The 15,000-nt window shown below is 45.1% G+C and overlaps 1 protein-coding gene across 2 annotated transcripts in view; it reads left to right on the forward strand.

Annotated features, from left to right (window-relative positions):
- Window positions 1-15,000, forward strand: part of entpd1 (ectonucleoside triphosphate diphosphohydrolase 1) — a 44,382-nt gene that overhangs the window by 138 nt on the left and 29,244 nt on the right. The window contains exons 1-3 of one of the 2 annotated variants that reach the window (XM_079491878.1): window positions 4,897-4,914; window positions 5,000-5,065; window positions 5,228-5,310. The exons of the other annotated variant lie outside the window; for it this stretch is intronic. Coding sequence (XP_079348004.1) covers window positions 5,256-5,310 — 55 coding nt within the window. The 5' untranslated portion in view covers window positions 4,897-4,914; window positions 5,000-5,065; window positions 5,228-5,255. Of the gene's footprint in view, window positions 1-4,896; window positions 4,915-4,999; window positions 5,066-5,227; window positions 5,311-15,000 lie in introns of those variants that run through there. 2 annotated transcript variants of the gene reach the window in all.

Raw genomic sequence — 15,000 nt, forward strand, 5'->3', positions numbered from 1 at the left:
TAGGTGTACACGCGTGTGCGTGCGCGCGCGCACACACACACACACACACACACACACACACACACACACACACACACACACACACACACACACACACACACACACACACAGCCAGCGAGACACACAAGCACACCCACACACACTCTCTCTGACACACACACACACACACACGCACGCACACACACACACACTGTAGCCCCAGATGGCTGACCGGAAACCAGGAAACAATATCCCCTGCCAGCAATGTGAATGTCAGGTGTGTGTGTGTGGGTGGGTTTGCGACTGTGTTTCTGTGTGTGTGTGTGAGTGGGTGTGTGTGTGTGTGTGTGTGTGTGTGTGTGTGTGTGTGTGTGTGTGTGTGTGTGTGTGTGTGTGTGTGTGTGTGTGTGTGTGTGTGTGTGTGTGTGTGTGTGTGTGTGTGTGTGATGTTTCTCTGTGTGTGTGTGATGTTTCTCTGTGTGTGTGTCTGTGTGCATGCGTGTTGCTGGTGCGCGCTCTATGAAGCAGCAGGTGCATGGAGTTTTGTATAGCATGTTGCTGAGTGCAGCATAGCGGTGGGCTACATGTAGCCGTGCAGCCTCAGGTGCCGTGGGCTGTCAGGGTGAATTATACAGTTCATAAACATCCACGGGCAGACTGTGGGGCGCTCCCAGCATGACCATGATGTCAGCTTTATTCTAATGGGGAACTGCACTTTTTTTCCTTTGCACTGCGGGCTGTAAAGGGTAATAGGTGGTATGATTTATCATGTATATGCATATTAACCATGAACATATTAAACATGAACCCTATAGCATCATTTCTCGGAGTGTCGTTATAGGTAAAGATTTGGCGACAATAGCAGATTTACAAGCTCGCGAGGCTGTAAAGGGCAATAGTATCCCTTGTGTGCGTGTTAATAACCACATGAACTCTGCATGGCATCCCTTTTTTCGGCGTGTCATTCATAGGTGACGATTTGGGAAGAATAGCAGATTTACAAGCTCACGAGGCGTCGCAGTGCGACGCGTTGCGAGCTTGGAGAGCGGCTGTTATTGGAGAAGCGATTTGGGGTGTGGAGGCGGAAAAAAAGGAGGGGAGCCAAGTAAAGACCCCTGGGGGACCCCCCACCCCGCCCCCCCGGTTCAACTGATGCACAGCATAATACTGTACAGTAGGGTCGAAGTGGATATGTTTTTTTTTAGATAATAGGGTTTAAATAATAAATGTAGCGATATAAATTGCATGTGGGACTGCGGCACTCGCGTAGCAATAATGCAATTTTATGGTACAAAATCCAAAGGGAGTAGTCCAAATCTGTAGTGCAGATACAGTAGCCTATCATATACTAAGATCAGTGGTTTTAAAAGTGCGACCCAGGAAACCCAGGGGGTCTGCATGAGGAGAAGTTAATTCCAATATACTTCAGTTCACTTAAAAGCAAAGCAAAGCAAAGTTCTTTGTTTACCCAGGGTAAGTGGACTAAGCTCGAGATGCTTGTTTACAGCCACGCCCTGCTCATAGAACATTTCATGGTTGGGGTTCAATGCCTTGCTCAAGGGCACTTCAGCGGTGGTACTTTTAATGTGCCGGTCCAGGGATTCGAACTGGCGACCTTCCGGTATCAAGACCGCTCCGCAAACCGTTCGGCCACCGCTGCCACTAAAATAATGAGACACGGTTCTAACAATAATAAGAGCTGAAATGTAAATATATGAAATAAATGCTTAAACATGTAGCTAGGTGTAATGTTATGAGTCCACAGAAGTGAACCTTTCAAGCCTGTTTTCTCAACTCGCTGTTTTTCTGCAAGACATTACTCTGTAAGCCATATCTCCAAAACTAAACTGGTGGGTCAAACTGAACAACCAATATGTCAATTTGAAGCTATGATTCCCTGCTTTCAAAAAAACGAAAATTCAAAGAAAATCCAATGGCAGTCACTCAGTCAAATTTGGCCACATATGCTTACACTGATTTAACTTAAACCAAAACATAACATATTTCAAAGCAAAGCAAAGTTATTTGTTTACCCAGGGTAAGTGGACTAAGCTCGAGATGCTTGTTTACAGCCACGCCCTGCTCATAGAACATTTCATGGTTGGGGTCCAATGCCTTGCTCAAGGGCACTTCAGCGGCGGTAATTTTAACGTGCCGGTCCGGGGATTCGAACTGGCGACCTTCCGGTATCAAGACCGCTCCGCTCCGCAAACCGTTCGGCCACCGCTGCCACATCAGGGTCCCTGGGACAGTTATACACCGGCATTCTGAAGCCCGCTAATCCGACGCACAGCCATTCCGCCGTGCTCAATCCTAACCCCAACCCTAAATCCTAACCCCAAGTCTAAATGTAAATATAAGATTTTGAAACTTTATAGTGTTTAAGACTAAATCATAATTGCCCAGACTCTTCTTCAACAAAGATGGCGAAAGCAAACATGCTTTGTTCTGTACTTATACATACAATAGTATGGTACAAAACACTGAAACCTAACCCCAACCCTAAACCTAACCACATAGTCGGAGTGGCAGTGCGTCGGCATGCCACTCCCATATGATATCCCGTGGGACAGAATTGGAAATGGCCTAATGTGGGGGTCCGTGGCATGAAGAAACCCCTGGCTTTACCCAAGACTCTGAAAGTAAAAGGTATACATTATGCAAATGACACACACCTGTCCTAAAACAAAACAACCATACTGTAGTATGTAATATTCTCAACACACATCGTGACTGACAGCAACCAGCGATGACCCATTGGGAACCTTTAATGCGTCCACATGCCCCAAATCACAGCAGTTCTTGCTCACGATGAACTCAGTGCGTACCCACCGCCCGGTGCAGGCGGGCATCCTGTTTCGGCTGAGTCACCGCTTCCCCGTGGTGACCATGAACAGAGATCAGACTGGGGGGAGGGTGGAGGGTGGAGGGGGGGCAGGAACGGTCAGACACTTCCTCCCGGGGGCCTGTCAGATGGCAGAGGTTCCCCTTGACAGGAAGTGAAGTGGCAGACAACGCTGTTTCACAACCCAGGCCACCGAGAAGAAAGGTTAATTATGGAAGCTGCTGAGTGAGTGCAGTCCATTCTTCCTTCATCGTCTTGAATAAACAACAAATGTTGATGAATTGGTGAAGTAGATGGATGAGAAGGCGCCGTGGCAAACTCCAAGGTCTCTGTGTGTGTGTGTGTGTGTGTGTGTGTGTGTGTGTGTGTGTGTGTGTGTGTGTGTGTGTGTGTGTGTGTGTGTGTGTGTGCTAGTGTGCTCCGAGTCTGAGGCACAATGCTCATTGTGTGTCTGGGGTGGGGTGGGATGGGGTGGGGTGGGGCGTAACAAGAGGGGATGTGTGTGTGTATGTGCGTGTGCGCGCGTGCGTGCGTGTGTGTGTTACTGTACACAGTGCATATGTTGTGTTTGTGCGAGGAGGAGAAAGGGGTGCGTTGTTGTTGCCTCTCTCCTCTCTCCTCTCTCCTCTCTCCTCTCTCCTCTCTCCTAGTGTTCTTTGCACTGATGAAACTGGGATGAAACTGGTGAACGGCAGGATTTGGCACACGTTGCTGGTCTGACATGGGGCTATTTTAGGCTTGGGTTAGCAAGATAAAATAGTGGGGAAAGCGAGGAGGACATTTGGCTGGTCGCTCACACTTTTTCAAAGAGGCTGTTTTAGGGTTACGGTGTTTAGCATTGGGAGTTGAGACTTGCGGTTACACAGGAAAATCTCTGAGACAGTCGCAGATAAACTAACGCTGAGGATTATTGCTATTGCAATTTGAGTCTGAATTCATTGACAGGCCTCACGTATAGCATTACGAACCTGTCCCTGTGCACATTTTCTGAGTCGCAAAATGTGTGGGTGAATGTATTTACTGGGAGGGTACACTGACTCGCAAAATGTGTGGGTGAATGTATTTACTGGGAGGGTACACTGACTCGCAAAATGTGTGGGTGAATGTATTTACTGGGAGGGTACACTGACTCGCAAAATGTGTGGGTGAATGTATTTACTGGGAGGGTACACTGACTCGTAAAATGTGTGGGTGAATGTGTTTGTACATTTTTCTGCGTGTGCGTGCCTGAGAGTGTGACATGGATTAACGACATGTCTGTGCGCACGTAAGCAGGTGTCTGGCCTTTTGTCAGCCCAGACCGCGAGCAGCGCTCGTTGTTAAATGACTAGTCCCTGTCATTTAACGAAACCACACGCTGCCTCTTTCACCTCTGAACAAGTACTACTGCAATGAGACCACGAAACTGACACATCTTCAGTGTTCGTTTAACTCGGGGTGAGAATGCAACCGTAAGGGATTTCACCATCTCTCAGCTGATGTAATGATTAACCTCTCTCTCATTGTCCGTTTCATTCTCTCCGTCTCTGTCTGATGTCTTTTTATTAACATACTGTATGTCTTATCTCTACATTGCCACCTCTCTTTGGTTTTTATCTCGACATATACTCGACATAACACTTTTTGTGTTGTTTTTCTTCTTTGTAATTATTTGTTTGGTCCAAAATATTGTTTGTGTTGTCATGAGTTGTCACGACTCGAGTTGGCTTTGTCCGCGGCGTAACCGTCTTTAAATAAATACTATGTCTATGAGAATAATGCATTGGGTTTCATTTCCTGGTCCAGGGTAGGAGGCGGGACTGCGACGCTCTATTGGCACAGGCGATTGCAGCGGCATTTGGCTCGGCCAGGGCATCTCCAGCACATTGTGGAGCGTACATAGCTATTGTGACCCAGATTTATATTTGTCTGTATTTGCATCCCTGTTTTGTATGGTCACGGTGCCATCTGCATCAGGTCACAGCTCATCACACCGATCACTCACTCACTCACACCAGTTTTGAATCAGCAATCAGCAATCACCACCACACTAGTATAAAACACAGCACTTTTGTCTCAGACAGTGAGGTGCACATCACTGGCTGTGGCAGGTCTGTATCCCCACTACAAACATTTTACTATTTACCAATCTTTATTACCAAACTCTATATTAACACTGATCAACATTGGTTTTAGACCTCAATACACACTGGTGAACCGATGAGCTGGATGCACCTGCACTGAATTGAATTGACTGAATTGGTGAGTTTATTGTTTGTTTGAAATGTTTGAATTGTTTTGTTTGGTTATTTTCATTTGATGTTTTTGATGAACTATTTGATTTGACATTTGTAAATGTTTGATTTGTATGCTACTTTGATTATTATTTTTACAAGATATTTAATTTGGCCTTTTTGTATTCAGGCCAGGTTTTCCCCTTGAAAAACCTGAAATGTCTTCATCAACCATGAATGATGATGAAGACGAATACAATGGCGAGCTAAGGGGTAGGGCCTGATTCTCAAACACACTCAAACACACACTCCCCCACCCCCCCCCCCCACATAACTACTCCATACACTCAAAACACTGCCTCACACATTACCCCTCTGACCTTGAATGACTTTGGACAATATTGACTCTGACTGCAACTTTTGGGTTGGATTTACTTTGTTTTATATCCAATTGATTGAAGTTTATGTTTCTTTTGTTTTCTTCAATAATAATATCATTAAGCATAATTTTCAGTCTCCTGGGTTCTTCTTTATGTTTTCAATGTAATTTCCTTCTACAATACGCCTACTTCTGACAGCAGTACCGGTCCAAACTATATTCTTTATCACCAAGTATATGCTACACTATACATCTCATGATGTGTTCCATTGTTTGTGGTACACCGCGCGCACAGTGACACGCATGCATCAGAGCATGTTAATGTCCACTTGGTCATGCATGCCTTGCAGCGTCCTTCGACCGTCCTGCAGACGGGACGGTTCAATGTTTTCCAGACATGGCCAGTTTGCAAGGCATTCGTCTGGGGTGATGCACCAGGTGGTTAACTCCTCATCCTCCTCCCAGGACAAGGAAGCCCCCCCCCCCCCCCCCAGCCCGCCTGTCTATAGTCTGAGGCATCTGTCTGCGTTACAGAAAGGGGTCGAGAACATTTACGGCTTCGTCCACTGGACCAAATCCGAGGCGCATGCTTTTGGGTCAGGTCAGTCAAAGGACTTGTCAGCACTGCGGCGGGCGAATGATGGAATGCACCGAATATTGTAACCTGCCAGCCCCAATAGCCCTGCGCGCACCACCGTCCCTCCTTTTTGGACTTGGGCCAGGCAGGGCAGGCGGTGATGGCTGCTGTCTAATCCATTTACCTGTCAGTTCCCCGCACATACTGTAAGTCCCTCTGTTCTTCCCACCAGCCATAAGGACTACAGTACGATGGCTACCATAGACAGTAGGCCTACTGTATATCCTTTAATATGCCTTTGATTGCATCAACATGAGAGGAATTGGATTAGAGAGGCCATTGTTTTTGAGGGGCGCTATAGCCCCTCCTATATGCCCAGCTTTCCCGGGGTTTGTGTGAACACAAACATTGGCTTGTGATTGGCTGATCACCCCACATAGCGATGATTTGATTGGCTGAGTGAGCAAAGTACATATTGAAGCTAAAAGTGAGGGCATAAAAGTGAAGACGGACAAGTGCACGGACGCAAATTGTGATTGGCCAGAATGAGATCATATATGATGATAAGAGCGCCCCTCACTTCACACGTGGGATATATTTTTTTCCCCGACTGGATCAGTATGAGTTAATCAATATTTGCTGTAAGTTTTAGCCCAGTAAAACACTTATTATCTTATTATCAGCCATATAAAAATCAGCTGCAAACAAGGTATCAATTCAGAATTCAGTCTTCCATAAATATTAACATTAGAGAACAATGAATTAATATTTGAACACTGACCAAATATAGATGCCAAAGCTGTAACGCTAGCATTAAACCTTAATATCAATGTCCAGTGAGCCGTGCTCTCTTCGTGTCAGTTAACATCAGCTCAATCTTGTTTTGTTTCCAGTACCTGATGCTTTTTTTTCCCTTGGTGTCATTGTCCAAGTGCTTTGCAGCTTTCTCTCCTGAATCCTCTCCACCTGGAATCCTCTCCTGAATATAAAACAGAAAAAAGTCTCAAGATACTCACATATATATATGTGTCTCAGGCTCAGCCTACCAATATGGCGGCGATGATGATATTATGGTGGCTATACATGCTGCTCCCAGCCATCACATGATAACGCTTCAAGTAATGGTCCATCAGAAGTGGTCTCCCTGAGCCCCCCAAAAAATGAACCCATTTTGACCTGAGATCAGATTCTAAAAATGTCTTCTACATCCTGACAAGTTTTCTGAAAAGGCTATGTTTCTATGTCAGTCGTTCTTCGATTTTTCAAAAATAGCAGATCTACAAGCTCGTAGCGCGCCACTCGGTGGCGCGCTATGAGCTTGTAGATCTGCTATTTTTCAATAGCTAAAGCATAACATAATGCTAACACCAAAAGGGGTTCCCGCCCCAAAATGGGTTTAATGATAATGAATGTATTTATATAGCACATTTCTAGACTAAAGTCACAAAGTGCTTTACATCAAGAGAAAACAACAAAAGAACAATCCATGCAATAGCAGGCATCAAAATACAGTATAATACAACACAAATGACAATTAAGAAAAGGCTTTAACATAAAGGTGGGTTTTCAGGAGAGATTTAAACGTGGATACTGATTTTGCACATCTTAGGTCAGTATAGGAAGGGCATTGAGTGGACAAGGTCGATTTTCTCGACATAAAGGGACAGGTGCCACGGATTGTTGAACTGGTGGTCCTGGAACCCATTCAGCAGCAGTGAACTTTGCTAGTCCCCTGATTAACGACTCCAGCACCACATTATTATAGTCACTCATGTCCCAGACGGTGGGAAGGCATGCCTGGATCCCCCACCTCGCCTCCAGGAGCTGCAGGGCAACAAGGAAGGGCCAAGTTGGCCAACAGCTTCAGGGAAGGACAAGAACAACCCTCTTGGAACCACAGTTGACAGACCACCAGATGGTCATTGTCTTGAGGTGTGTTGACACAGCCAGCAGCTCTGGGGGGGGGGGGGGGGGGGGCGGTGTTTCTTAGCCTGGCTTGGCCAGCCTCATAGCGGGGATTCACTGAAGATTCTTCCCCGCATATGAGTCTGGACTCGGGCTCATTGGCAGAGAGTATGCGGAAGCTGGAGAAATCAGAAAATGATCGGGGCCAATCAGTGACTGTGTTTCAACGGCTGTCTGTACAACAGTGAAAAGCAGCCTCTGATTGGTTCATGTGTATATGGTGACGTAACATTCATGCTGCAGTACTTTCAAAACAACAATGGCTGCCCTCAACGCAACAAGGAAGAATCTTCAGTGAATCCCCGCTATGAGGCTGGCCAAGCCAGGCTAGGTGTTTCTGGCCAGGCTGGTCGTCCAGCCCATGCAGCGGAGAGGTGATTACCACTCCATGGGCCCAGCTGTTCTTCCTGGTCACCATATATCGACAGCCTTGATTCCCAGCGAATGCGCCACTGTGACAGCGTGGTTAGACTAAAGCCCGGAAGGACGCTCAAACAGCTAGTTCTCTGGTGGAAGCCACTGTTTATAAAACCACCAAGCAAACATAAATCTTCATATTGTGTACCCAACGTACATGCTTGCAATGCATTTTTTCTTCTTTTTTTTTTGTCACAAACAGAACTGTCCAAGTGTCCAGGTCTCTAGTGAAAAGAAAACATCCCGTAGCTCCAAACACACTGCACGATGATGCTGCCACTTTTTACAGCATTTGACAAGCTGACAAAATGTTTGCGGTTAGGCGTGGCGGCGGGAGCCACTTTGTCTCTATTTGCTGCTGACAGTACACTGTCTGCTACTGTGTACATACTGTACATTGTTGCATATTGCATCAATGTTTGCTTCTTTTTTTATATCGTTTTTTTACAGCACAGTCACTATGCAGCTACAATATTCAAGAAGTCGAACAAAAACCAATACCAAAGAACCTTGATGTTGAACTTGAACTGTAAGAGACAATAAAATGGGCTTTTTAAGGCGCAGAATCAGGCCAATTATAGAAAGAGGTGATACATATTCCCCACCTTCCCATTGACACAAGCCTGCTTCACTGCATTGGGTGCCACCCAGTCCCCTGCACTACTACCGCCTCACTGCTTTAGGATTAGAATTAAGAGTTACAATACTGTAGGTTGAGTCAGTAAAAAAAAAAAGTCCTCTCGTGTGTGTGTGTGTGTGTGTGTGTGTGTGTGTGTGTGTGTGTGTGTGTGTGTGTGTGTGTGTGTGTGTGTGTGTGTGTGTGTGTGTGTGTGTGTGTGTGTGTGTGTGTGTGTGTGTGTGTGTGTGTGTGTGTGTGTGTGTGTGTGTGTGTGTGTGTGTGTGTGTGTGTGTGTGTGTGTGTGTGTGTGTGTGTGTGTGTGTGTGTGTGTGTCTCCCACCCCTCCCTGTTTCCTTTAATCCCCCCGTTGCTTCACTTCAAGGCTTCTTTCGGGTTTATACTGTTTACAGTAGGGAACGGACATGGAATTGGAAACTCCACAGGGTATATTATGTGACTCTACTCTAGTGTGTGTGTGTGCGTGAGCGCAGTGATGGAAGAAGTACTTGCGTGTTTTACGTAAGTGAAAGTATCAATTCTGCGACGTAGAAATACGCTACAAATATCTGGAATTCAAAATGTACTTAAATACTGGGAGAAAAAGTACTCATTATGCACATATTTCACATGTTTCCAAATGTATAAAAATCCTTTGAAAATAGCTCACAGTCCCACGCGTCCCAAGCTTGTAGATCGGCTATTTTCAAATAGCCATGGTGAAGTAGTACTTGAGTAAATGTACTTGGTTACATTAGACCGCTGTGTGTGTGTGTGTGTGTGTGTGTGTGTGTGTGTGTGTGTGTGTGTGTGTGTGCGTGCGTACTACCCCTAACCACACACACATGCACCCGATCATCGAGCATGACAGAGCGCTCCCCTCTGTGTTGCAAATCTATTCAGACAGTGACTGCTAAACGTATAGTGATCTCATCGCTCTAATTAGCCGTCCGCAGGCAGGTGAGCGCTTGTTTACGCTGTCGCAATGGGTGTGTGTGGGTGTGCATTTGCGCGCGTGTGTGTGTGCGTGTGTGTCTGCTGTTAGTTATAGTGATATCACCATCACTAAGCGGTTGCTCACAGGCCTGGTGGAGCGAAGCAAAGCAACAGAGCTATTGTTGTTCTCTCTCTGTCTGCTGGGTGGCTGCATGGCTGCCTCTTGGCTGTGCGGAGCAGCGACAGGCACTTCCAAGGCTTTGATATAGGAAACTAGTGTAATTGGCAACAGTTGGCTGTTCTCTAAAAGGCAACGGCTGCTTTCTTTAGACGTTTTCCAGAATAGTAGTAGTGGTTACTCTATACTCAGCAGGGATCGGAACTATGTCCCTCTGACCAGTATATGTTACTAATACACGCACGCATGCGCACACACACATGCACACCCACACACATGCTCTGACCAACATAGTCTTTATGGGGGGTCTCAAAAAGAAAAAAGCCTAACCACTTAAACCCCATATGGTTGGTATCGTGGGGACTGGTGAAAGCTATCTGCTATCTGCTATCTTTCCCCCCACGATACGAACGCTGAGGTTTTAGTGCCTTTAATAAAAAATGCCATTAACCTGCAACCTAATCCTAAGTAACAATATCCCCTCTTTCAAAAAGTATTTATTTAAAGACCTTTTAAGCCTCGTACAAAGCCAACTCGAGTTGTGACAAATCATGACAACAAACACAATTGTTCGGGCCGAACAAATAATTAGAAAGAAGAAAACGGCAGGTTACAACACTTTTTTTATGTTTTTCTTCTATGTAATTATTTGTTTGGTTCAAAATATTGTTTGTTGTCATGATTTGTCACAACCTGAGTTGGCTTTGTACGACGCTTGTAAGGTCTTTAAATAAATGTTTTTTTTAAATGTTTATTGGAAAAATGCATTGGGAATTATTTCCTGGGCCTGGCGTCGTTATGAAAGGGCGACTGCGACGCTCTATAGCCATGAACCTAACCTGTAAATGCCTAGTATTATATCCCTATTAACCCCAGCCCAGATCTTTGAAATGGACCCTTTTTATAATGCGGGCCAAAAGATACAATGCCCTCACGAGAATGAGAATGTGAATGACAAGAGTAATACTGTACGCACACATTGAGTTCATGGTGATTAAATCACACGCACACACACACACACACACACACACACACACTGCAGCCGATCGATTGATCAGTCAGTCAGTCAGTCACATACACGCATGCACGCCCCCCCCTTCCCCCCACACACACCCACACACACACACACCGTCAACAGGGTGAGTAATCACCCAGGAAGATACCAGGCAGTGTATTCAGTATTTCCAATCAGCTGACGATGTATGTGTGAGTGAGAGCTTGACACACACAGCAGACATGGGGTCAGAAAGGTCAAGGATGGTCAAGTTCAATTAAGGATGCGTTGTTCACAAGTACATTATGAATAATTCCTCTGGTCAACTATGACACCCAGATGTCATATTAATCACATCAACCGCCCCATAGCATCCCTATTCTGAGCATGTCGTTGTCGGTGAAACATTCAGTGAAGAACAGACAAACAAATCACCGACATTAATTAGCAGATTTACAAGGTCACAACCTGCCGCAGCATAGCACGTTGTGAGCTTGTAGATTTGGTGTGTGGAGCAGTGGGTTCTCAACCTAGTGGCCCGGGGGACAACCGGTGGGCCGTCCACTTATTGTAAGTAGGCCCCCAAATAATTTGCATATAGATATATAGATGCCAATAATTAGATTTTAAGATATATATATATATTAATGATAATATAACATTAAAAAGATTAATGAGTAGAAAAAAAGATCATGGGATTTTTTGAGTGGTGAAAACCACTCCAACAACTGGCTTTGTACCCGTGTTCGTACCAAAAAACGAGCATGGTTGCTATGGTTAGTATGTGACGTCACTGACATAGCTGATCAGACTATATAAGACCTTGCACCACTCAGTTCACACGGGTGTGATTTTTTCTTTACAACTTTGAAAAATGAGTTTTCATTGTGATACCAATAAATAGGAACTTGTTCCATTGATCCAAGCTGGAACACAAATAAACATGCCTAACTGGTTTCCTGTTGCAGCATAAAGTACTTTATAGTGCATTATTTTGCTGTTCAAGCAATTCACGCACCTGCTGCAGCATGGACCAGACATTGCTGGTGTGGTGTGTTCCTCTGCATGGTGGTTGGATGCTCCTGAGCCTGCTGCGGTTAGCTGCTTGCATGCCTGGTGGTGGCTACAGTATAGCATGCTTGCTGGTGCCTGGTGGCTAGCTGCCCTTGGGCTGGCCTGGTGGCTACAGTATAGCTGCTGGCTGCCACCTGGTGGCTAGCTAACTGCTTGCTTCCTGGTGGCTAGCTGCTCTTCGGCTGGCCTGGTGGCTACAGTACAGCTGCCGTCTGGTGGCTAGCTAACTGCTTGCTTCCTAGAGGTGGCTATCTGCTCTTGGGCTGGCCTGGTGGCTAGTATAGCTTCTTTCTGCTGCCTGTTGGCTAGTTACTTGCTTCTTGGAGGTGGCTAGCTGCTCTTCGGCTGGCCTGCATGGTGGCTACAGTATAGCTGCTTGCTGCTGCCTGTTAGCTAGCTGCTTGCTCCTGGAGGTGGCTATATGCTCTTGGGCTGGTCTGGTGGCTATATAGCTGCTTGCTGCTGCCTGTTAGCTAGCTGCTTGCTCCTGGAGGTGGCTATATACTCTTGGGCTGGCCTGGTGGCTACTGTAGCTGGTTGCTGCTGACTGAAGCCTGGGCCCGGTCTGATGTTTGCTGGTCTGCTGATGCAGCCTATAGGGTGTACCAAAATCTCCTGGAGGGGGCGTCAACATATGTGTCACGTGGTAGCGGCCGCCATACTTGCTGGCTTGTCTGGTTTGTTTACATTGAGCGACTATCCGTGTGCTTGTATACGTTCTTTTTTTAAACTGACCTCACAATGGTGCAGAGCAGACTTGCTCAGTAAATAAGTGCCACAGCAGGTCGCATCGAGGAAATGAGCCAGAAAACGGAATTAGATGTTCAGCTTTCCAGCATGGAGACGGCATCAAGGAACCCAGATTGACGAGTTTACAAAAAGACGTAGAATGGCTTGGATCTCGGCTGTACGGCGCAGAGACATAACGTTCAACAAAGTATCTAAGCACAGCCGTGTTTGTTCACAACATTTTTCTTGTCCTTTTCATGTATTTGGGCCCGACGTTCTTTCTATCCATCCTGTGTTGGTTCACTATGTTGTCGCCAAGAACGAGCTCAATATTTACAAAAACATACCACCGTCACTTAGGGCATTAAGCAACTAGTCGACTAGTTTACTAGTCGACTAGTAAATCCACTAGTCGACCTTGTTGGTACTAGTTTATTTTTATTAATTTTTTTCCCCCGATTTTGTAGGCCTCAAGATCAGGTAGATTATAGTTATAGTCACCATGTACACAGTTTTTCAATGTACAAATATTTATTTTCAAAAAAATAATACAAATAAAAGTTTATTTTTTGAATTTATTTTATTTTTTACATAATAGGTAGTTAAACAACTAGTCGACTAGTAAACTAGGCAACTAGTCAACTAGTAAAAATGACTAGAAGTGAATGCCCTACCGTCACTCTATTCTGAGTGATGTGGGCTAGAATTTATTGCCCACGAGAGGGCCGTCCCTAGCTTTTCAGACGCCGCCCCCCCTCTTGGTGACGTACACGTTTTCACACGCTATAGGCCAGGCTGGAGATCGTCTAGACTAGAGCTTGCCTTGGGCTGTATGACTTTCAGTTCCCTCATGTGGTGAAGAAAACACAGGTCAGGAAAACGGGTCAACAAACTTTGATGTAAGAAAATGGAGGATTGCAAAGTCAAGGTTCCTGTCAGTATGTCTGCCAGCCTGCGTGTTGCTCTCAACTGCTGCTGCCAAGTGGTCAGATGGGTGGTCAAGGTCTTCAAGTGTGCCCTGATCCAGACAAGGTTGAGAATCACTGGTGGAAAAAAACTGGTGTAGAGGGAAAAAGGGAGGGGGCCTAGTATAGGTCCCTGGGACACACACCGCTCAGCAAATGACACACAATACACAGGGTTTAAATGGTTTTAAACGCCGGTGTTTCTTCTGGAAGATCAAGGGCAGTGTTGTGGGAGCTGTCTTCAATTAGTCGTAGTATTAAATGTGTTTTTCATGTTTAATTACGTCACGCCGGCCGACATGTGGACCACAGATGTGACCACGACGGCTGGACAACGGCTGTATATTAAAAGTGTTAAACATCAGCAACGAATGCCCAAAAAAATGTGGAAATACATATGTAGCTAATAAATGTATATGTAGGCCGAGCTGTAATGAATTATAACAACATCCCTGCTCGATTGTATCTACATTAAGCTCCAGCTTGTAGATCTTTTAATTTCAGCAGTGATGGGGAAAAAAGGACTCAAATGTATTACTTCAGTAAAAGTATCATTACTGCAATGTAGAAAATTAGAAATACTCTGTTACAAGTAAAAGTCCGGAATTCAAAATATACATTCAAAAGTACAATAGTAGGCTATTGGTATCAAAATGTACTTAAAGTACCAAAAGTAGAAAGTACTCATTGTGCAGAATGTCCCATGTCCCAAGTTTTCAAATGTATACATATTTGTTGTTGAAAATAGCAGATCTTAAAGCTAACTAACGTTTTCAAATACTTGTAGTATACAGTAAAAGCACAATATTTGCCTCTGAGATGTAGGAGTAGAAGGAAAAGTACAGAAAATTTGAAAGAATCCAGTAAAGTAAAACAAATCCTCCAAATTGTACTCAAGTACAGAACTAAATGTACAGTGTGCGACACCTGCAGCCTACATAGTATAACTCAGATATTATACAAGACTGCTCTCTGTGGAGTCGTTTTTTTCCAAAGTTTAAACAAATATTAAGATAATAAAGATATGATATCACATAATGGCAGACAGTCTATATACAATGAAGGATAAATACGTGAGGGTTTTAGATCACAGTCCACTCCCTGGAAAATGCCGGGCAGGCGGGAGGTACTGT

Source organism: Electrona antarctica, assembly GCF_951216825.1.
Source record: "Electrona antarctica genome assembly, chromosome: 22".
Lineage (NCBI taxonomy): Eukaryota > Metazoa > Chordata > Actinopteri > Myctophiformes > Myctophidae > Electrona > Electrona antarctica.